Source organism: Prionailurus viverrinus, chromosome A2, assembly GCF_022837055.1.
Source record: "Prionailurus viverrinus isolate Anna chromosome A2, UM_Priviv_1.0, whole genome shotgun sequence".
In the NCBI taxonomy this organism is placed as follows: domain Eukaryota; kingdom Metazoa; phylum Chordata; class Mammalia; order Carnivora; family Felidae; genus Prionailurus; species Prionailurus viverrinus.
In genome coordinates this window covers 1,597,754-1,621,034 of record NC_062562.1, presented here as the reverse complement: position 1 = coordinate 1,621,034, position 23,281 = coordinate 1,597,754, and the positions used below count along the sequence as shown (strand labels likewise).

At 64.1% G+C, this 23,281-nt stretch overlaps 1 protein-coding gene across 3 annotated transcripts; it reads right to left on the bottom strand.

Moving 5' to 3' along the window:
- Positions 1–1,137: 1,137 nt before the first annotated feature.
- Positions 1,138–20,951, bottom strand: FZR1 (fizzy and cell division cycle 20 related 1). 3 transcript variants are annotated; one of them, XM_047840869.1, is made up of 14 exons: positions 20,744–20,951; positions 7,881–8,003; positions 6,447–6,572; positions 6,268–6,331; positions 6,053–6,180; positions 5,472–5,554; positions 4,937–5,120; positions 4,284–4,349; positions 3,690–3,792; positions 3,420–3,604; positions 3,068–3,301; positions 2,459–2,563; positions 1,796–1,897; positions 1,138–1,341 (listed from the first exon to the last, which is right to left on the bottom strand). In XM_047840869.1, exons 2-14 carry the CDS (start codon positions 7,947–7,949, stop codon positions 1,300–1,302), a joined length of 1,491 nt encoding a protein of 496 aa, XP_047696825.1. In that variant the 5' UTR covers positions 7,950–8,003; positions 20,744–20,951; the 3' UTR covers positions 1,138–1,299. The 3 variants fall into 3 exon arrangements, with proteins under 3 accessions (XP_047696825.1, XP_047696842.1, XP_047696834.1); XM_047840886.1 differs by having other exon boundaries at positions 6,447–6,516; XM_047840878.1 differs by having other exon boundaries at positions 1,805–1,897; positions 20,744–20,950.
- Positions 20,952–23,281: the final 2,330 nt, after the last annotated feature.

Genomic DNA, 23,281 nt, shown 5'->3' with positions numbered 1-23,281 from the left:
GGCTCAGCTGGTCGGGAGCCGGGAGCCGTCCCCGCTGTAGTGGCTGAGCCACTGCTCCTCCCCCACCACCCCTCAACTTTCCTGGGACCCGTCTACACAAACACAAAACCAAATCTAAACAAAAGCCACGAGTACGTATATACACATGCACACACGGCTGACAGAAGGGAGCGCAAGGCCACCGGGACTCGGAGGGGATCTGCGCGGCCCTGCCCTGACTGCTGGCCCCCAGCCTAGCCCAGGCCCGCTCCGCCTGCTCCGCTGTGCCAGTACACCCACCCCTCCACCGACCCGAGGAGGGACAGGGGCCTGCTGTTCGGGTCCCGGGCCACACCCAGGCCCTCTTTCCTCCCTCGGCGGGAGGGGATGAGTCCAGGTGCAGCTGGGGACAGAGCAGAGGACATGAGGGGAGGGCCGCCTCCCCCAGCCGCCCCACAGCCAATGGAACAGAGGGTCGGGACCCCACGGGGCGACCTGGGCGTGCGGGGGGCGCCGGGGAGGAGGACCCGGCCCTCAGGGTTGATTCTGCCCTTGGGTCTCCCTGACTGGCTGCCCGGCAGGCTGTAAGAGCCCGAGTCCTGCTTGGGGATAAGGCGGGGCTGGGACCCGGCAGTGATAGGACAGTGGGGGGTTGGGGTGAGCACGACACAACGAATGGACCTGACTCGTCTTCCTCGGGCAGAAGTCCGTCTCGAGATGACCGCCTGGCACGGAGCCTGCCCCGGACCTGCGCCGGAGGCCGTGCTGAGCCTGTGGAGTCACGGGCATAGCTGCCGAGACGCTGGGCAGCTGGATGTGTCTCTCGGATCCACGGGCCGAGCTCAGCCGTCTGCCCAGCCTCAGCTGACCGGCCAGGCGTCCGGCTGTCTGTCCCGCAGGCGTGGGCGGAGGCAGCGGCGGTGGCGAGCGCGTGCTTCAGGAAGAGCATGCAGGCCCGATGATGACGACAGGACGACGACGACAACGCAGCGATGGACGTGAACAGAAGCAGGCTGGGTCCCAGGAGGTGTCCGTCGTGCTTCGAGCAGAGCGGCCAAACGGATGGTCCCCGCCAGGGCCGCCCAGCGTGCAGGGAGCGGGAGCCCCTCTCCTGCTGGTGCCCGGCCGTGCCCCCGCCCCAAACACTGGCTGCCAGGGTTCGCAATCAGGCTTTAATGAGAATCTTCGGGGTCTCTCCAGGCCCGACTCCCCGCCCCACCCCGGCTGCTTCCTCCGGGGACCGCGTGCCGGAGAGGGGAGGGTCCGTGAACGCCGAGGAGAGACGATGCTCTTCCGACCCGGACAGAGAGGCCCGAGGGTTTACCGGATCCTGGTGAAGAGGTTGAGCACTGACACGGACTCCTGCGGGGCACACGGGAGGGACCGCTGAGCCTGCGGCCCCCCGGGCTACCTCTCTGGAAGTGCCCGCCGCTAGGCCAGGCCCCCGGGGCTGGGCGCCAGGCGGCACCGGGCTGGGAAGTTCTGCCTGGAGGGGACGTGACGTTTTGGGCCGGAGGAGCCTGCGTGGGCACCTTCCCCGGCACCCCGAGGCGCGTAGGGGGTGGCCAGGCTCTGAGCGCCTCGTGCCACATGGTGGGGGATGTGCAGCAATGTAGGAGTGGGGGGGGGCCACGGGGGGCCACAGAGGAGATTCCCAGGGAGATGCTGGCCAACAGAACGAACGGGGCTGGGTGGGGAGGTGGGGAGGTAGGGGGGTGGGGAGGTAGGGGGGTGGGGAGGTAGGGGGGTGGGCAGGGGAAGCCCCCAGGACAGGCGAGGGGACGCGCGCAGGGGAACAGCTGGCACTGATACCGACCCACTTTACCTTTGTCGAACGGGTTTTGCTAAAGACGTTCCAGAACCTCAGGGTTTCATCCCCGGCACCAGTGACTATGGCCTCTCCATCAGGGGACATGGCCTGCGGAAGGAGACAGACCCCCACTGTCTCTACGCCCCGCGGGCAGCGCTTCGCGGACAGAACCGCCAAACCAGGCGTGGCACCGCCGGACAGAGCCGCGGACGGAGAGCTCTTGGGAAAACCCCAGGCGGCCTCCCTCCCGCCCGCCACCCGGAGACGCTCTTCTGCGCGACGGGTCAGAGAGTATGTTGGCTGGAGCACAAGATGTCTTCTTCCGAAAAGAAGAAAGAAATGGAGTGGTCTGCAAGAGAGGGGGCCTGTCTGCAAGAGAGGGGGCCTGTCTGCAAGACCTGACAGACGGCGGTCTGGTGAAACGCTCAGCGATCACGTGAGTGCCGGGACCCAGATCCGCAGCACAGCAGGTTCCCGCCGCCGGTACCACGTGACCTTGGCGGACAGGAGCCCGCCCTGCTGTGCAGTCCTGGAGGCCCCCCGGGCCGCGGAACCCCAACACAGGGCCGCACGCTGCCTCTCGGGGCGCAGGGCAGTGGTTTCTGGGCGGCCACAGCACGTCTCCCAGAACCCGGGGGCTGGGGGTCGGGGGGGGGGGGGCAGACTCACCAGGTACAGGACCCTGTACGAGTGCCCGGTCAGCTTTGCCACCTGGGTCAGGGACGGGTACTTCCACACCAGGATCTGGTTCTGCGAGTAGCCGTGCGTGCTCACCTGGGGGGCGGAGAGGGTGCTGTCGGAACCCGGGCCCCCCGCTTCCAAGGCCCGGGGCCCAGACGGAAGGACATCTGAGCCGGCACCTCAGACTCGCCAAGCGAGCGACGTACAGGGGCCACAGGTGACGAGGTAGCACGGTCACAGCCCCTGCTCCCTGCACGCTGGTCGGTGACTGGACAGAGTGGGACACACGGCACCTGACAGGCCCGGGAGCCTCTCTGGCGGGCACTGGGTGTGGGGGTGTGGGCGTCCGGGTCAAGGATGGGCACATCCAGGCACCTCTGGTCTGCACGACGAGGGTGGCGGGGGCCTGGCTGAACTCAGGACCCCCTGGGAGGCCTCAGCGGGGCCAGGGCTCCTGCCTCCCCCGCCTCCTGCCCGCACCCCCAGGCTCCTCTGCCCCTGGCTCTTCGCGGAGAGGCTCCGAAGGCCGTGTAGCGACGAGGAGGGAGGCGCACGCGTGTGTCCCCGCAGGCCCTCCCTGGCCGGCCCCGCACTCACCAGCTCGTTGGCGTGCTTGGACCAGGCGAGGTTGCACACCTGGGAGCCCGTGTCGATGCACTGCAGCGGCTGCCCCGTGAGCGTGTTCCAGAAGCGGATGCAGCGATCGGCCGTGCCACCGCCAGACGCCAGCAGCCCGTGCTGGTGCGGGGACCAGGCGATGGCCTTCACGGCCGCCAGGTGCTCCGTGTACTGCTGCACGGGGCTCAGGCTCGAGTGGTTCCAGACCAGCAGCTGCGGGGGCAGTGGCTATGAGGCCCCGGAGGCCACCACAGTCCGCCCCCGGGGGAAGAACCCGCACGGCCCTCACTCCGTGGGGAGGCCAGGGCTGCAAGGGGCCCGCGGTGCCTACCTTGTTGTCGTTGCCCCCCGAGGCGAGGAGCTGGTGGTCCGTGGACCACTTGAGCCCACACACCTCCTGCCGGTGGCCCTGCAGCCGCCGCTCTGACTGCAGGGGCGGGGTCCGGATGTCCCTCTGCAGGATCATGCGGTCCCGGCTCCCGGACGAGAGCTGGTCAGCGTTCCAGGCCAGCGCCCCTGGAGGCCAGGCAGAGGGCAAGGGAGGCTGAGGCCTCGCCCCCGGGAATCACACCTGCCCCCTGGGAAGCGGGCGGCTTCTCACCAACGCGTGCCGTGTGGCCTTCCAGCATGGACAGCTTCTTTCCTGCAGCTGCGTCCCAGATCTGCACAAAGCCCTTGTGCGTGCCAACGGCCACCAGGTTCCCCTAGGACCGAGCACACGGGGGAGGGAGTGGGCATCAGGCCCAGGCATGGGGACCTCTCCCTCCGCCTCCTCACCGCAGGGCCTTGGGGCCGTTTCTTTACAGGTTTCTTTGAACCGAAAGGACACCCCTCCTTGGAACTTTCTGGGGGAACGGTCACACAAGTGCACCGGTTTGTCAAAATCCGGTAGACACGCAGGCTAAACACCTGTGCGTTTCTATCTGCGGCTGCCATGCCAGCTGTGGGGGCGGGGAGAGGCATGCAGGGGACCAAGTCTGACCCAGAGTCACCATAACCATCTTTACAGGCTGGGGACAGGCAGGGGTGCAGGTGGAGATTAGACCCCCGGAGATTAGACAAGTGACCTCCAGGCCGGCTGCTGGCCCCTCTGGGTCCCCAAAGCCCCCTCAACACCGGGGAGGGCCCCTGCCAGCAAGACTGGGTCATATCTCCCTGACTCCGCCCGGCTAGGGGATGGGGCCCACGTACTGACCCGTTCAGACCAGCCCACGGAGGTCACCGAGTCCCCTTCCACCGAGAGGTCACAGAGCCGGGTCACCTGGGGAAAGGGGAAGTGGTTGGTGGGCGCGGACGCACAGCCACCTGTCCATGCACCCGTCCACCCTCCCAAGCACCCGTTCGCTGGCTTACGGACACCAGGGCAACGAGGCCGGGGTGCCTGGGACGCTGTGGGCCAGGAGGGGACACACACCAGCATGGGGATAACTGACCACACACAGATGGGGCGGGCGCTCAAGTCCCCCTCCCCCACCGCCCCGGGGCAGGCCACAGGCTGCTGGGAGCAGAGGGGCGGCCCTTTCCCCGAGGGGGCTTCACTTGCCCCTTTGAAACCCGGCCTGCGTCTGGTCTCATTCCCGAAAACAGCCTACTGCGAAGAGCAGGCCTCGAACCCCGGCAGCTACTCTGACAGATTGGTGGGGTGGCTGCTGATGACCGCCACCGAGGAAGCGGCCCTCGGGGGGGGGGGGGGTCCCCTGGCCAGGCCGGGCCCGGGGGCCTCGCCCGGGTCAGCGTGCATGCAGAGGGGAGGCCCCGGGGAGGACAGAGGGGTGCTGCCCCGGTCCCGGAGGTCGCCAAAGTCCCCCGAGCCCCCCCAACCCCCACGCGCTGGCTCCCTGGCGCCACCTGGCTGGTGCAGGCGCTCCACAGGTACACGCAGGTCCCCAGCCCCACGCTGAGCACATTGAGGGACGACCAGTCCACCAGGTTCAGGTAGAAGTCGTCCTGCAGCTCTGGCGCGTCCAGGACCTTGAAGGGGATCTTGGAGATCTTGCGGGTGGGTTTCCGTGGCGACCGCAGTAGCTTCTGACTGCAGGGAGAGCCCACCGCGTGGGGTGCTGTTGGTGTGACCTGTGGGCTCCCCCTCGTGCTCTCCTGCCACCCACGTGACCCCACAGCTATGGGTGGTGACCGCCGGCCGTTGGGCCGCCCTGAGCTCTGACAGCCACACCACGCCCTCTGCCCGGCACCTCTTCCGGGGAGCCCTCCTTGACACCCCTGTCTGGGCCCGGCGCCACTGAGCCCGAAGCGCGTCCCCACTGAGGAAGGTCCCCCTGAGCCGCCTCTGTACCCCGTGCGCAGTTCTAGGACCAAGCTAGGCTCCCAAGCGCCGCCTGGCTGCCCACCTGGCCTGTTCCAGACCCCACAGGCCTAGACTCACCTCTTGTTGCTAACGGGGGACAAGGAGTAGGGAGACACATCGTTGCCATCGTCGGGGCTGGAGCGCTTGGTGCTGAGGGAATACTGGAGGCAGGGAAGGGGGGACCCCAGCTGAGCAGAGCCTCGGCCACACAGCCCGGGGACCTCACACCCGGGACCCTGGTGCCCCGCGCTGCCGGTGGCCAGGCCGGAGTGCGAGGCGAGCACTCGGGTCGGAGACGTGGCCCGGGTTCCAGGGATCCAGAGAAGCAAAGCAGGCCTCACGCCTGAGGCCTCCTCTGGACAGCGACTGCCCGGTGCCGGCCTCCCCCTGCCCCGCGGGCCGCCCGCCTGCCGGCCCTCCGTCAAGAGACCCGAGCCAGGCTCCTCCCGACACTGCCCTACGGCTGCCCCCAGCCTCAGGACCGGGCACCTGGCGCCTGCCCCAGCACTGCCTTTGGAGCAGCAGGAGAGCGAAGCCCCCGGTTCGAGGCGCGGGGCCCGGCGGCTCCCGGGGTGAGCACAGGCCGAGCGCGGGGGGCCGAGCCGGGCAGCCTGCAGAGGGCCTGTGCTGCACGCTGCCGGCAGGGAGAGCGTGCTCACCGTGAACAGGCCCTTCTTCTCAGGCGTGGAGGGCTGCAGCCTTCGGTCCTCCGTCTGCGGGTCCTGCACCTTCTCGATGCCGGCTCCCAGCAACTCGTTCTTCAGCAAGGCGGAGTAGGCCAGGCCATCTGTGGGCGGGGGCTGTGTGAGGCCTGGGGCAGGGGGCGGCGGGGGGGGGGGGGGGGCAGGGGGCCAGACAGGGTGTGACCCCTGACCTTTGCCGTTGTCCGAGGTGGCGTCCTTGGCTTTCCGATTTTGGCTGGGAGACTTCTCATTCTCCTGCGGGCAACGGAGGGAAAGGAGGCGGGTCAGCTGGAGCCCCCGCCCGGCCCCCTCCCCCGGCCCCCTCCCCCGGCCCCCCTCCCCCCTCCCCCGCCCTCTGGGCGGCCCGCACATTGATCCTGTGGAAATTGACGCTCCAGTTGGCACCGGCTCTCGAGGGGATGAAGCGGTCTCCGTGCTTGCTGGGGGAGGACACGGGAGAGTTGGCGGGCGTCAGGGTTCGCCGCATCTCTGCGACCTGGAAGGATGGCAGGGCGGGGCTGGTGCCTGAGAGCCCCCCAGCGCGCGACGCCAAGGCCAGCCTCTCCTCTCGGACCCCGGGCCAGGCCTACCCCGCCTCCTCGCACGAGGCCTCTGGCCGCCGAACCGGCGGGTCGAGCAGCAGAGGTGAAACATTTTGACACACGAGCCGCGGGGGTCGGAACGCTGCCGGCGGGCCTCAGTGTATCCTCCCAGCTGGGGAGGCGACACTCTCAAGAACGGGGCAGCCCGAGAGCACAGGCGCCCGCCACGGGGCTCTGTTCGCTTCTAAGCCACCACGACGGACCCGACACCTCGCTGCTCCTCGGGCCCCATCTCCGTCAGGCAAGGACGGTCTCCCACAGAAGCACGACTCGCCCGCCGGAGCCGGCGCACGGACACGGGGGCCCTGCTCCCAGGAAACCGGCCCGGCCCTCTGAACTGTCCCAGGAGGGTCCTTTCCCTCTAAGGGACCTGCGGGGGGCTGGACTACATACATCCCCCCCATCCCCCAGAAGGACGGGTTGAAGTTCGAGCCGTCCCCACCCCCGCACCCGGGATGTGACCTCATTCGACACCATCTTTGCAGGTGTGACCCAGTTAAGACGAGGCCACCCCGGGTGGGACGGGCCCCAAATCTACGCCTGGTGTCCTAAGAGTCAGAGACTCAGAGACACAGAACCACACAGAAGAGGGGGACGTGAAGGCAAGGACTGCCGGCCACAGCAGGAGCTGGGGAGGCAGGACTCCTCAACGGGACCCCCAGAACGAGCGTGGCCCTGTGACAGCACGGGCGAAGGCCTCAACTGCCCGGCACAGAGCTGAGAGCATTGAGAAGAGCGGTGAGCACAGCCCGTGACACGTCAGGAGCCCGTGATGGCATGGCTGAGAGGGGTGGGGTCCGGGAAAAGAGGCCTCCCCAAACTCTGCTGAGTTCCGCAGATAAGGACAGGGCCACCTCGAGCTGCCGCCACGGCTCTGCCCGGTCAGGCCCGCCCCACGGGTCTGAGACCCCAGGCCCTTCGGCTCCCTCTCTGGAAACTGGGAGAGCAGCTCACCTTCCCTCGTCCCTGCAGCCGGTCCCGGGCGTGGCCCCGGGGAACAGGGGTCTGGAAGCTGACCGTCCCTGTCAGCAGAAGGCACGCTGGATGCCCGAGGAGGGGACTCCCTGGCGTGTGGCCCTGCCACTGGGAGGCCCGCGGGAGGACGTGCTTCTCGCCGGCCCGGCACCCAGTGCTCTAGAGGCTGCTCCCCGCCACCCCGGGGCCCGGCCGGCGCCAGTGGGGGCAGGGCGCCCGGTACTCACGCAGGGCATCGTGTTCTCGTTCTGAACGACGATCTGCCGGAGGAGGCGCCGCTCATAGTCCTGGTCCATGGCGACGCAGGGCAGGCACAGCCCGCCGGCCAAGGTCAGCCGGCCCGGGTCAGCCTGGGGCAGGAAGGGCAGCAGAGGTCAGTGCCGGTGGGCAGCAGCCCCCTCCACTGCCCGGTGACCACAGCGAACTCCACGGTGATGGCCAAGGCCTTCCACTTCCTCCCAGGAGCCCGGGGGGGGGGGGGGCAGGCACACCCCACAGGCTGTGGAAACCACAGGCGGCTGTGACGGGGAGGACGGCGGCTGCTCTGAGGGACCTTCCGCCAGGACTCCCGGCCTTTGTCCTGCTTAGTGCAAGTCTGTCATCTAAGTCTGGGTCCTGGAGCTTGCCCTCCGGCCACCCTCCTTCCCATGCACCCACCATGTCGCCTTCCTGCTTCAGACCCTCCGAGGCCACAAGCCACCCTCAGACCATGTCCAACCCCGAGGTGGGGGCTGGGCAAGCGTCAAAGTGGTCCCAGCGAGGATTCCTCCTTGAATGAGGAAGCTTCTATATCCTTTTTTCTTTTTTTAAGTTTATTTGTTTTAAGTGAGAGAGTGAGAGAGAGAATGTGCACACACCCACAGGGGGAGGTGGGAGAGGGGAGGGAGGGGGGAGGTGGGAGAGGGGAGGGAGAGAGAGGAGGAGAAGAGGAGAGGGGGAGAAGGGGAGGGGGAGGGAAGGGAAAAGGGGAAGGAGAGAGGGGGAGAGGGGGAGAGAATCCCAAACAGGCTCCACACTATTAGCACGAAGCCTGACGCAGGGCTCGATCTCATGAACTGTGAGATCACGGCCTGAGCCTAAATCAAGAGTCAGATGCTTAACTGAGGCCCCCAGACGCCCCAGGAAGCCTCTGTCCTAATGCACGAACGGGGCCACGGTCCTCAAGCTGCAGGCACCTGGATGTGCACACGCGGGATGGGGTTCAACAGCTCAACTCTGCCCATTCAGAATTTGTAAAGCTCACACCCTCTTCCCACTGGGCTCAGCCCAGCTCGGAAGGCTTCTCTGAAAAGAAGGGGGGGAGACGGAAGAATGTTCTAGAAGCAAAGCACCTGGACGCAGGAAAGGGCGGTGCACTTTCCAGCACAAGGGGGGTGGGGGTGAGTGGCCACCTCTGGGAGGAGGATGTTCCTCACTGCGGGGCTGGACACAGGCCCGCAGCCAGTGGCTGCTTCCAGAAACCAACATGAAACGTTCACCAGTCCTGCCTCCCCCAGGGGCACCGCAGAGCAAATGGGGGGGGGGGGGCTAAACCAAGTGTTTCTGGGACAGAGCCGGGCAGAGAGGGGGCTCAGAGGGCTGCAGCTCCTCGCGACATGCCCGCTCCCCCTGCCCCAGATCCCCTATGCGCTCAGAGCCACCACGACGAGCTCTACTGCTCTGTCTGGAGCCCGGGTTCACGACAGATCAAATACCAGAAAGTCGAAGGCTGGCCCAAAATTAAAAGTCTGTGAATCCTGAGGGGTAGCACTCTGGAGAAGTCAACATTTGCTTTAAAAAGAATTGTGGTGAAATTCGCATAAGATGTACCACCCTAACCATTTCTAAGTGCACAGCCCAGCGGCTTCAAGCACACACAGTCGTGCAGCCACCCCCACCATCTGTCTCCAGAACTTTCCATCTCCCCAAGCTGCGACTCTGTCCCCAGGAAACACTGACTCCCTGCCCCTGCCCCCATAGGCTCCTCTCTGTCTCTGTCCCCCACACACAGGGCCACGTAGCCCAATACCTCTACTTTTCGGTGTGCACCTGGGAGGAATGAAAGGAAACAGACCCGCACAGAAACCAGTCCCCTAAAGCTCCAACTGGCGTTATTCTAGGTCGTTCGTAATCACCAAGGAGAGAAAGACTCCCAAGTGTCTGTCGACAGGTTGAGTGAATGGATAAACCCGACGCGCCCCACCCGCACACTAGAATGTGACCCAGCCTCGGAAAGGAAGGACGCCCTGCCACCGGCCACCGAATGGGTGGACCTGGAGAACACAGGCGCAGGAGGACACGCCCTGTGTGTCCCTGCTCACAGGGGGTCCCTAGAGGAGTGCCGTCCACAGAGACAGAGAGTGGACTAAAGAGAACGTCCGCCCTTTTGAAAAGAGACTCCTGGGGGCAGTGTGAGCTCGGCGTCACCTGGGAGGGAACCAGCCTGGGGGTCCAGCACTCGCACCTCTCCAGGCGTGGCCACGCCACGAGGTTCTCAGGCCCACCTACCTGCGTCCTATCTTCGACAGCCCCAGGTGGCCTCTCTGACGGGTTCCTGGGCCTGTGGTGGAGACCGTGCAGAGCACGGGGCAGAAGGACCAGCACGAGCCCACCGAGTCCTCGACCCTCACCCCGCAATTACGGGACACGGCCAGCCTGGCGTGGCCCAGGCCCAAAGCCGGACGGACACTCAGCCAGCGCCAAGCCCGCTGGGTGAGACTCAGAGGCACAGGCGCGTGGCCGCTAGTCGCCACGGTGCGCTCCACACCACGCACGTTAGCGGGCTTGCGCGTTTGATCCTGTGCTCCCCCGTTCTCCCCGTGCACGACCTCACGACCCGTGCGTCTGCACCATCGCCTCGTGCACGCGAACCTGGGATGGCCGAGCAAGGGGCAGCGGCGCTGCAGGCTCACGTGGGGTCACGGGCAGGAGCCCCTGCCCTGAGGCCCGCCTCCCCGTGCCCACCTGCCCCCAGGGTCCTCCCTCCGCTGGGCCCGGAGTTCCTCTCAAGTCCACCGGCCCCATCGTCCCCATGGGGCCGGACGGCGGGCCTCCCGCTTTGTGAGCAGAGCCCTGCCCACATCTGGGGTAAGCCTGTGGGAGCGGCCACCTCCTTCTTGCCCGTCGGCCCCCTCCCCCTGCACGTGCCCTGTAGTCCAGCAGAAGGTCCCCAGACCAGTCTCGCTCCTCTGTCACAGAGTCCAGCAGTGACTCTGGACTCTGCGTCCCTCAAGCCTCCCTCACTTCTCTGGCGGCGGGGGGGCGGGGGGGGGGGTACGACCCCTTCCAGCCCACCTCCGAGTCCCCAGGATGAACCCCAAGGTGTGCCCTCGGCACAGTGACCACTCCTGGGGCAGCATGGCCGTACGAGTTTCTGTCCGGGCTGCAGACTCCCATTCAGAGGACGGAGTCCCAAGGGTGAGCCTGGGCCATGTGGGAGCCAGAGCTGAGCTCCAGGAGGCCGGCGTCCACTCTGACCGAGGACCGGCATCCCGGGTGGGGTTTATGGTGGGGAAGAAGGGGCATAAAGAGGAACAGTCACGGCTCCGTTCTGGTAAGTTCTGCCATCAGCGGGTACTTTCCCGGAGTCGGGCCAGTCAGCTGTCCTGAGTAAACCAGGGTCACAGAGGCAGCAGACTTCCTTCGGCCACTGTGTGCAGAGTCAACCCTGGAGGGCCCTGACTGGGGCCTTGCTTGCCGCCTGCCCGCCAGGCAGCGAGCCCTGGGGGGCACCGGTGAAGGCCACGCTCGGTCCACATGCTCGGTGACCGCCCCTGCCTTGCTCTCCCCGAGCAGGGCTGCTCAGGGCCAGCGGGGCTTTGGGGGAATGAGGGGCCTCACCACGGGGAACGGTCACACTGTGGGCTAAACCTCTCAGCCCCGACGAGCTTCCAATGGAAACCACGGCCCCCCAGTCACAGACCAAAGCCACCGTGCTGATGTCCCCGGGGGGGGGGGGTCCCCATGAGGCCGGCAGGGCTGGTCTGTTTCACTGATGGCAGGGCCCAGGCCACAGTTCAGGAGAAACCAGAAGCGTCGACGAGGGAAAACGTACCACAAACGGTTTTATCTAGAAAGACGCCACAGGGACACCCGAGGGGCTCTGTCGGTTAAGCACCTGACTCTCGACTTTGGCTCGGGTTGTGGTCCCGTGGTTCAGCTCTGTGCTGACAGTGCAGAGCCTGCTGGGATTCTCCTCTCTCTCTGCCTCTGCCCTTCTTCCCTCTCGCTCTCAAAAAAAAAAAAAAACACCTGCCACCCACGGGAGACACTGACGTGAAGGGTGTGAACACAGCCAGCGCTCCTGAGACGCCCACCCTCGCGTGCAGCTGGAAGGCGGCAGGCCCCACGCGGACAGCAGGGCCCCGGCCCACAGCCCCGCACGCCACGCCGCGCAGGCGTAGGGAGGAGACAGGCACCCGTGCTCCTTGGCAGGAGCTGAAACCCGACTTCTAAGAAGGCAATTTGGCAGCCGCTTTCCAAATTTAAAACGCACATCCTTTCTGACGCACTCTCTCTACTTCTAAGAATTCCCCCGGAGGAACTCCGGGCTGCGTGTGCAAAACCGCGAACACAAAGGCAGCGCCGCGTGTGACAGCAAACGGTGAGGCTCGTGTCCCCACCAGGAGAGGCGGCAGGAGGGTCGGCCGGACCCCCCCCCCCCCCCCCCGAACATGACGGCAGCACAGGTCAGCTCTCGGGAGGGGGCCGGGGGTGGGGAACAGAGAGGAACGCCTCATGTACTTCTTGGATTCTGTGTCATGTGAGAACGGAGGCGGGATGGAGGCGGCCGGCGGCCCAGGCGGCGCACTGAGCACTCGGCCGCCCTTGCCCTAGTCTGAGAATTTCCTAATAAGACGTCCGCGGGTGTGGTGTGCGGTGATTCTCCCGTTAACGAGCAGTCGCCGTGCGCAGACCGTCTGCAGGCCCCCGGCGGCCGGGCTCCCCCACCCGGGCCGAGCCCCAGCCGAGGTGGGAAGGGAGCAGCGAGCCGCCCTGCTGACCGGGCGGGCTGGTGTTGTGTCGGGTGAGGGCGGCCAGAGCCCTCGCCCCTCGCTGCCACTGTCCCCTCCACAGGGCACCGTCGCCGGGGGGACTCGCCCGCCCACCACGCCAGCCCTGCGGAAGGGGGCCTCCTCTTCCACCGCGGCCCCCAGAGCTCACCTTCCGCCACCGCCTCGCACGAGCCTTCAGCCTCCCAGCCTGCTCTCCCGGGACAGAGGCGCCACCCAGCCGCCTCACAGGACAGTGAGGTTCCCGCACAGCTACCGCGAGGGTCAGGCATCGCCGGCCCTCCCTGAGAGCGAGCCCAGCGGCAGTGGCAGGGCAGGCCGTGGCAAAGGCCGTGGCACCGTCCTGCCGCCTCCGCAGCCCGGCCAGCCCTGCGGCCGCGGTGCTCCCACGGTTTCCGCCCACCAGGCACTCACTCCAGATGTGACCCAGGGGCCCTCAGACTGGGCAGCGTCTGGGGACACGTTTGTCTGTCGACACGTGTGTCTGTCACGACTGTCACGACTGGGGTGTTCCTGGCCTCGAGGAGGTGGGGGCTGGGGACGCTGCCCAGTGCCCTCAGTGCCCAGGATGCCCCCAAAGAACGTTCATGGTGCCGGGCCAGGGAGGCTAGCGGATGAGGGACACGACGGGACACACGGGCCAGGCCTGGTGTCAGCAAGGACCGATGACGAGCTCGAGGCACCCGCGATTGCCTCCGAAGCCTCCCCCAGCAGGGGTGCAGCCGTGGAGGGCACCCCAGGAGCAGGGCATGCAAACGGACAGCCTCTTCTCTGGGCCTGGTACAGCAGGGTCCACGCTGCAACCCCCCCCCCCCCCCGCCAAGTTCATGCGGAGCCCCAGGCCCCCAGGACAGAAGCTCTCCGCTCTCTCGCCAAATTTCACATCCTTCAAAGTCTTGCTCATCTTGAAAAACCAGTCTCTCCTGCACTTAGATGTTGTAAGGCTCTTCAGGAAGCCCCAGGAAAAATGAAACGTTTCGTGACTCAGTATCTCGAGGGTGACTGTAGCCTGGACGGGACTACCTATAAAATGGGTTTATACCGGAGGCTCTCCCTGTCACGACGACCAGAGGTCCTCCACACCAGCCAGCGTGTCCCGGCAGAGTGGTCCTGGGTGCAGCTACCTCCAGCTTCTGGAGGGGAAGCCGGCCAGTTAGGTCAGGTGGCACTGGCTACCCACACGGGGTACGAGGAAGCAGCCTACGGACGCCCGCTCGGCTACGTCCTATGTGGGCGCCACGGGGTCCTAGGTGAACAGGACATTGCTCCCGGCCCTGCGGGATAATGACGGCAGCGGGTCCCGCCTGGGGCCTTCCGCGGGCCAGCGCCGCTCGAGGCCTTGTACTTAACTGTGTCCCACGAGCGGTCCCGCCTCCACCTCACAGAGGAGGACCCCGGCTGGCGGGCCGGGGGGCTGGGTCCTACCCGGGCAAGTCCGGCTCCGGACTTACCTGTGCTCACCCCGCCTGCCCATGGCTGCTCAGATCACGACACTCCCCCAGGTGAGGGGGTCCCCAGGCCCAGCACCCGAGCGAGCCGGCCACCTAGAGCTCAAAGGCCTGCTCTGGAGGGGGCATCCTCTCACGGGTGCGTATCTGCTGGTCCGTTCTAGCGGGAACCATCCCCCAAGTAGGGATTTACTGATAAATGGCTGGGGACTCCCTGGGAACGGTCACCAGGGGGCACAACCTCTCACAGGGCCCCTGAAACCTTGAGGAACATGCACCTGTCTGAGAGATATACAGGCGGAGACGGCAGGAGATCTGGGGGGGGGGGGGGGGGGGGGCAGGTGCTCCCAGACTACCCAGCTTCCGGTGCTTTCCTCCTGAGAAAGAGGAGAGGCTCCCGTGGGGGGCCTGGGGCCCGGATGTGTTCCTCTCAGCTATTCTCCAAGGGACCGGGGAAGTAGCACATAAGACCCAACTGGAAGAAGGAGGACTTGTCTAATTTTCTGCTCGCGTGGGAGCCTCTGGCTCTGCTGTCCCGGCCTCGGCTCAGGCAAGCTGGGGACCAGCCCTCGAGCCCCCCGCCCCCACCACTACAGGAAACCCAAATACCATCTAGCCCTAGAAAGGTACACTGGAAAAAGGGGGGCTTCAGAGAGGGACACACCTGGCTTTGAGTCCTGGCTTCCACTCTTACTGGCCCAGTAACTTCTCTCCGAAGCGGGTGAATGGGTAACACCACCTGTGTTGCTCTAACACTGGACGTGACTTCCGCGAAGCAGCTAGGAGGGTGCCTGACTCAAAGGAGATGCTAGGAGGTGCTGGCTGATCCCACGGGCTCAGCGACAGGTGCACAACACATCCCCCATGTGCCGGCTTCCTGTTCCTCTCTCCGCAGCGTGTGTGGGCTGTATGGCACGGGCGGCGGGGGTGGGGGGGTGCCTGGGCGGCCGCTGCTCCAGTGAGCTCCTGACCGCAGCTGTGGGCCGGGCGGCCAGGTGGGGCCCCTTCTCTTCCCTCACTGAGGCTGCAGGTAAGTAGACTGGGTCTTCCTCCAAGAGGAGGGAAGACTGTCGTCAATAAAAAGAAATGGGGCTACGTGGAGGCAGGAGGGCTGGCCGTGGCCTTCAGACATGGCCCAGAACGCAGGCTCTCGCACTCCCAATGGCTGATGCACAGAATGGGCCCTTTGAAGAGAGAGCTCCCACCCCGTGGAGGGAACACGATGGGCTAGCGGACCCTCACGTCTCATGACACCAAAGACAAAGCCCAGAGGAGCTGGAATCAAAAAGGGCTGAGCCCGGGGCGCCTGGGGGGCTCGGTCGGTTGGGCGTCTGACTTTGGCTCAGGTCATGATCTCACTGCTTGTGGGTTCGAGCCCCGCACTGGGCTCTGTGCTGACAGCTCAGAGCCTGGAGCCCGCTTCGGATTCTGTGTCTCCCCCTCTCTGCTTCTCCCCTGTTCACACTTTGTCTGTCTCCCTCTCTCTCAAAAATAAATACACGTTAAAAAAAAAAAAATTAAAAAAAAAAAAAAAAGGGCTGAGCCTAACACGACAGGGAAGCGACGAGCCTCCCCTCTGGGGGCTGACGTGAATCACCACCAGAGGCAAGTTCTTTCTGGGGAGGCCTGGAGGTGGGGGCCCCCGAAGAACACATTCCAGCACCCGTGCGTGTATCCGTTCTCTCAGCTAAAGCTTACTCCCCGCTCTGTGCAGGCAGACCCTGGGGCTGACCAAGGAGTCCCGCCCTCCGGGGGCTGACGGTCTAGAGGACATGGCCTTTGGACCGGAGGCTCTCCCCTCGGACCCTGTGGAAACGGCCACACCGCTGGCACCCCGGGTGAGCCCTGCTGCTCTAAGCCTCAGAAGCGCCCAAGGTGAAGCCTCTCGTCTACCACCTCTGGGCACCGGGGTCGGCAGCAGCCCAGAGGATGCAAAACCCACGTGAGGGAGGGACAACTTGGCAACAGCAGCAGGCGATTTACGATCATTTACACGACTGAAACTGCGGTTTACGTCACAGGGCCGGATCTCAAGGCTGGACCAGGCCTTGAAGGGGTTCAGATGAGCCCCTCACAACCGCATCTGCTTGCATGCCTGCAGGGACAGGGAGCTCACCCCCTCACAGGCGGCCTTGAGCAGCAGAAAAGTGCTCCTCAATATGTCTCACCAGGGACCCCACGTATGGGTCCTAGATGGGGGCAGAAGGAAGACCTAAACCTCGTACTTTTAGGGCAGGGACCGCCAACCCTAACCCTAACCCTAACCCTAAGGCATGTTCTAGGGGGTGGGTGCGTTCTGGGCACTGCAGGGGGCTGAGCAGCCTCCCCGGGCCCACCCACTTAATGCCAGAACACCCCCAGCGTGACAACCACAAACACGCCCGGACGTTGCCCCCAGTGGAGAGCCCCCGGTTTGGGGGACTCTGTAGAGGGAAGTGTGGCTCCCCTCAGGCTCAGGAGAGCAGCGCTGACCTTTCTCTTGCCGTGCGGCCTTGGGTAAGTGGAGGCACCCCCTCCGAGCGGCAGTCTGCCCCTTCCCTTGCTCCCTCCGTCACTGCCGCCCCCCACCCCCGGCCTCTCCTCATCTCTATCATAGGACACTGTGCCAATATAACCTGACACCTCCTGCACAAATCGGTGGTTTCTGGGCCCGACCTACTCCGGGAAGGAGCCTGTGCAAAAAAAAAGGGCAGGAGGATCTGGAGGGGTCTGCTGCTTTCGACAGGCGCACAGAGGTCTGGGGAGGCCGGGTGTAAGGACAGCGCTGGGGGCAGGAAGAGGGACAGCGAAGGCCCAAAGAAGGGTCTCCTGGGCCAGTGGTGGGGAGGTGGGGAAGGCCAGGGATGAGGGAGCCACGGGATGAGACGTGCCTTCACGGACTGAAGGTAGTGTCGTCTGGAGGAGGGGGGACCCAGGGGGACCCGACAGTGCCTGCCCGGGGCCGGGTGGGGAAGCAGGTGGTCCTGAGAGGATGGGGGAACAGGCACGAGGGGCCCCACGTGAGGCTGGGGGAGGGAACGGTCAGAGCAAAGCGCGACCTCCTCGGGGCTAACTCGCCCCAGGTGCCGGCAGGACCGCCAGGGGACGGTGACTGGCGCTGGCCCCGTGGGGCTGGAGCTCAGGAGCCAGCCTCGGGGTCCGCAACGCACGAGGACAGGGAGCCAACCGTGCCCAGCAAGAACGCGCGCAGACAGCACAGCGGCATCTCAGTTGCATCAAAAGCAACGGTCACGAGAGCCTGTGCTCAACCGTCTGTAGCAGCTCTGACCGGAACAGGTAGAAGGTGGAAACAGCCCAAGCGTCCGCCAACTGGTGAGTGGACACACATACCGTGTCCAGCCAACACACAGGAACGTCACCTGGTCTCGAGCAGGAGCGAGAGTCGCCCACCCCCGCCGCCCCGCGGACGGACCCCGAACGCACGATGCTCAGCGAGGGAACCGGACACGAGAGGCCACACGGGGTGTGAGTCCGCGGGTGTGAAACGTGCAGAACGGGCTCATCCTGACACAAAGTGGGGTAGCGGGTGCCAGGGGCCGGAAAGGGCATGGGACTGACGACTGACGGGAAGAGGGCTTGTCTGGAGTGGTGAGAATGTTCCAGAATCCATCTGGTGATGGGTACCCAGGCCGAAAACCTCTCAATTGCATAGTTTAAATCAGTAACTCACACGGAGAGGGGACCGTATCTGAATAGATCCGTTACCAACAAAGGTCGAGCAAACAAATAACGGAAAGGAGGCTGCTCCCTGAAGGAAAGACATAGGAAGCCAGGGGACAGCGGAGTCCACTTTTCGGGGGGAGGGAGGGTGCATGTGTCAGGCACGGTGCTCGAGGACTAGATGGCACGGGGCTGGCGGCACGTCCCGTGTGCTCCTGCCCCGGTACCAGGTGAGGACGCCACAGGAGGAGAAAGGGGTCACCTGCCAAGGACACGAGGATGCACAGCTGTCCACAGCTGACCAGAAGGTCAACGCCACACGAGGAAGGAGTCCCAGCGTTCAACGTGCGTCTGGCCACCGAAGGAAGGTGCTGCTGCACGCGCCTCGCTCCAAACCACCCAGCGTCCGCGGCCACTCCGTGTGCACCCAATCTCGGGCAGGTGCAGCGAGAGGTGGCCCGCGTGGTGACAGTGGACTTGACAAGGGGGAGGCCACCACGGCCTGTGGTGGCTCAGAAACTGGACGGCAGAAGATGCTGGGCCGAAGAGGGGCGGCCAAGTAGTCCCTTCCCGGCTCTGCAGGACACCGGCCCCTGGTGCCAGCTCCCGGGACGGGCCAAACGCACCCTTCCCTCGGTCCATCAGTCCCTCCCGCCCTCCAGCACCCACTCGAGCCAGCGTTCCCACGCACCAGCCTCACCAGGGCACCGCGCAGGCTCTGGGGACAGAGTCCCTGCCCTCACAGGGCTCACGGTCCCCCCTCGACACTGCTGATGTTTGGGGCCATGCTGAGCACTGGGTGGTGGGGTGGGGCAGCAGCGTCGCTGACCCCACCCACTGGATGCCAGGAGCACCCCCAGATCACTGATCCCAATCAGCGTCTGTCCCGATCACCACACATGTCCCCAGACGGCACCCAGGTCTCCGGAAGACAATTACAAGGGTACCGCGATCCTGCTGGTTCCTAAAACACCAAGTCCCCTGATGCTCACACCCGACTCAAGTCTCCAGGCTCACCCCTCAAACAGAATGATTTTGGATCCTCACCCCATTCACTGCTACCCCGAAAAAGGTCCCCACAACCAACACTCCTGTGGATCCCCAAACCCAGAAGTCCCTGGTATCCAGACCCCGCCAGACCAGAGGCCCCAACAAGTAACAGTGGCGGGACATTTCCTGCTGAAACAGAGGACCCGGTGTGAAAACCCAGGCCGACCAGCTTCTGAAGACTCATCACTTTTCCATCTGCTTCCAGGCGCTTCTCCCCTAGCCCGAAACAGCCGCCACCACCGGCTAGGGCACGGGAGTCGGAGATTTCCCCGGGGGAACAGTCCCAGGGGGCAAAGGGGCAGCACAGCTAACTCCCTGGACACTGCCCTCCACCCAGCGAGGCAGCTGTCCCTTGAACCATGAACTGTCCCAACACCAGAGCTCTTGTTTTCGGGGCGGGGGGGGGGGGGGGCCCAAATCCTCGTTCGCTCGGCCAAGTGCCACGCGGCGGCCGGCACACCTGCTTACACTCTGAGGTTCGCAAGGCACGCGGGCCGGTTCGGCTCACACGGAAGGCGCCCTCGGCACCAGGGGCCGAGACGGCCCACGAGAAACTCTGCACGATGAACAGGCTAGGATGCGAGCTGGGGGGCAGCGCGCCACTCGGAGGACGGGCCCCAGAGGCTCTCGTCAGCTTCTAGTGTGCAAATCCCCCACCTCCTCCAGGAGAGACCACCCAACCCCCTACAGTTCGAACACCCTCTCACGTGTCCCCAATTTGGGGTAAGAGACACAGCTGGGTATGTTGTGATGGGTTGTTTTTCTTCGGGCAAATCATCCTCATGCAAAGCGTGGTCAGAAGCTGGGGGGGGGGGAGGGGGGGGACTGGTGCAGCCTCACCAGCAGGAGGCCTGAGGTCATCACTCTGCCGACCGGAGTGAAGGGTGGGACGGGGACCAGTTCCCAGCCTGACAGGCGCCTGAAAGAGGGGATGATTTCGTGGGGGAAAGATCGGGTGAAAAACTAAACGGGTCCAGGCGGCAGAGCGGAGGGTCTCAGGCCTTGGGCTGGGGGTGGGCCCAGCCAGTGCAGGACCAACGGGCACGGGCCGGCAGTTTTCAGCAGGGGGAAACGCTCTGATGGGAAGAAACATTCCACACTTGGGGGCTCCGGGGTGGCGGGGCTTGGGCTCACAGGAAGAGGCAGGATGTTCCGGGGTCGGGGTGCAGCCGGGCTCAGATTTTGGTGGGGTCAGGGCCCAGATGGAGAGCTTGACTCCCGCTGGATGGGGGCTGGGAGGGCTGGGGGCAAGGGGACGCTTATGCATTGAAGCAGCCGGGCCTGAGAGCTCGGCTGTGCCAGAACCGAGAGGCAGGGGAGCGGCGAGCAAGACGGGGAGCCCGGACCACAGGGTCCCCACACCTCCGTCTACTCGCTTCAGGGTCCACACGGCTCCGATTGTATTTTACTGGGATGGGGGGAGGGGGCCCGGTTCGAGCCGGGCTGAGTCGTGACAGCTATAGGGGCAGCCGAAATCTGGGCAGGGCCTGAGCTGGGACGGTCCCGGTTTGGAGGAAGCGGGTTTGACAGGCCAGAGGTGATCAATGGCTGTTTTCGGGGGTGAACGCCCGGCTTAAGGAGACAGAGTTCGACCCCCGTTTATGAGCGGACCCCGGACGCCGGCTGCGGGGGGGGGGGGGCGGGGGCAGGTCTCGGGTCGCAGGTGGCTCGGGCTGGGGCGGTCACGCAGGGCCGGATCTGGGGGTGAAGACGGGAGCGAGATGCTGAGGTCACCGCGGGCCTAGCTGGGCACTGGGGGGCGGCGTTCAGGAGGTCTGGCCGGCTCCTGGAGGGGGCCCCGAGCGCGGGGGCCGCAGCCCCGGCCGCCGGCGCGGTGTCGGGGGACCCCCGGGTAGGCCCGCGCCGCCGTCGGGCCCCGCCCGGCTCGGGGGGTCGCGGCTCGGGCCCGGGGGGCGGGTCCTCAGACCCCGGCCGCCTCACCTGGCTCGCTCCGGTCCCCCGTTGGCTCCGCCGACCCCGTCTCTCCCGGCGCAGCGCCGCGCCGGCCTCTGCCGCCCGCAGCTCCACTGGTCCGGCCGCGGCCGCCGCTGTCGGGACCCCGGGCTCCGCGCTCCTTAATATGGCGGCGGTCGCTGTTCCGCGGCCTCCCGGAGCCCTCCTCCGCCGCGCGCGCTCCCGTGGCCGGCCACGCCCCCGCGCCGGCGCGCTGCGTACCGCCGCCACGCCCCGCCACGCCCCCGCGCGCCCGGGCCTCGCGCCCGGGCCGCGCCACGCCCCTCCTACCCCGCGCAGCTGCGCCTGCGCGCCTCGGGCATCTCGGGAGGACGTGACGTAGCCCGTGATTCGAATCAATACAGGAAGCGGGGCGCCACGCGTTGCCACGGGCGACCGGAGCCGCCGGGGGCGCCCGCCACCCCGCGGCCCCGCTGAGCCAGTTGCGAGGGAACTGCGGGAATGGCTCTGCCTAGTTTAGGACGCGGTTCTTAGCAGGAGACAGTCGCAGGCGCGGGCACTCAAGGGCGGCCCCACAGCCCAGGAAGCAGTCGCCCTGCGTGATGAGCGCAGAGGGGACTCGGCAACAGGTGCATGTCGGGCACATGCACACCCGCTGCCTGCGGGAAGACGTTCCGTTCGTTCAGTATCCAACATTTATTGCGCTCCTACAGAGTGCTCTCCAGTCGGAAAAATCTCTGCCCCCGACATGGGCAAAGGGTGCAGGCAGACCTTCAACAAAGAAAAGAGGTGAATGGCCCAGAGGCTCATGAAAAGATGCTTACCATCAGGAGTCATCAGGGAAATGCAAATCAAAACCACTTCAGGGTTGGAGGGGAGGGGAGGGACCACTTCACTCCTACTAGGATGGCTATGAAAAAGAAAACAAAGGTAACACATAACGAGTGTTCGTGCAGACGTGGAGCAGGGGAACCCTCCTGAACGGCTGGCCGGTGGGACGTAAAATGGGGCAGCCCCTGGGGAAAACGGCCTGGCAGCTCCTCAAAAAGTTACACGGGGAGTTACCATATGACCCAGCGATTCCACTCATAGGTATCTACCCAGGAGAATTGAAGACGTGTGCCCTTAAAAACGTGTACAGGGATGTTCGCGGTATTATACGTAATAACCAGAAAATACGAACAACCCAACTGTCTATAACGGATGATTGGGTAGACAAATGTGGTGTATCTACATCGTGACATGTTGTTTGTGGGTAAAAAGGAGCGAAGCACTGATACACGCTCCCAGGTGGTGGCGCGATGCTCGGTGACAGCAGCTACACATCAAAGGTCCTTGTATCGTGGTATTCTGTTTATATGAAATGCCCACAATGTCCAGGCAAGTCCATAGAGACAGAAAGTAAATTGGCGGTTGCCAAGGAGCTGGGGGGAAGGAAGGCATAGGGAGTGACTGCCACGAATTTTCTTGCTGGGGTGATGGGATGTTCTAAAATTGATGTGATTGATGGTTGCACAACTCCGAATATACTGAAATCCAATGAATCGTACGCTTTGGGTGAGCAAATTTTATAGTACGTGAGCTGTATCTCCATAAAGCTGTTATAAAAAAAATTCCTGTCTGTCAGGGCACCCGGGTGGCTAGGTTGGCTAAGCGTCTGACTCGCTTTTGGCTCAGGTCACGATCTCACAGTTCGTGAGATCGAGCCCCACTTTGGGCTCTGCCTTGATAGTGCAGAACCCGCTGGGGACCTTCTCTCTCCCTCTCTCTCTGCCCCTCCCCTGCTTGCTTGCTCTCTCTCAAAATAAATAAATAAACTTAAGAAAATGACTCAGTACTCACCAAATTCATCTATAAATTAAAAAAAAAAAAAACAAACTTCTCTGCCTGGAGCTGAAGTATGGAGAATAATAAAACAAGGAAAGAGAGAATGAAGGGCTATAGTCTCCAACACAGCGATCAGGGACACGTGGGCAAAGATTTGGGGGAAAAATACCATAATACAGGATTTCTATTCATTCATTCGGTATGAGGTTATACATGTCACACAATAATGGGTTTCAGTGAGCTCTGCAAACACCATAGGTTCCAGAGCAGCGTCATCTGGTAGAAATATAACATGAGCCACGTAAGTAATTTTAAATTATCTAGTAGCCGCATTAAAGAAAGACAAAGAGGGGGGCTTGGGTGGCTCAGTCGGTTAAGCGTCCAACTCTTGATCTCAGCTCAGGTCTCGATCTGAGGGTCGTAAGCTCAAGCCCCGCATTAGGCTCTGCACTGGGCATAAAGCCTACGTAAATAAATAAAAGTTAAACAAACAAAAGAAACCAGTGTAGTTAATTTTAATATATTTTATTAACTTACTATGTCAAAAATATTTACATTTCAACATTTAATCAAAATCAACAATTATCAATGAGATATCTCACATTGCTTTTCTCATATTAAGTCTTAAAATCCAGCGTGTGAACACTTACGGCCCATCTCAGTTCGGGTGCTAATTTTCACTGGAAATTCTGGATCTCTGTATTTAAAGTTGACAGGGGGGAAAACAGATCCACAGGC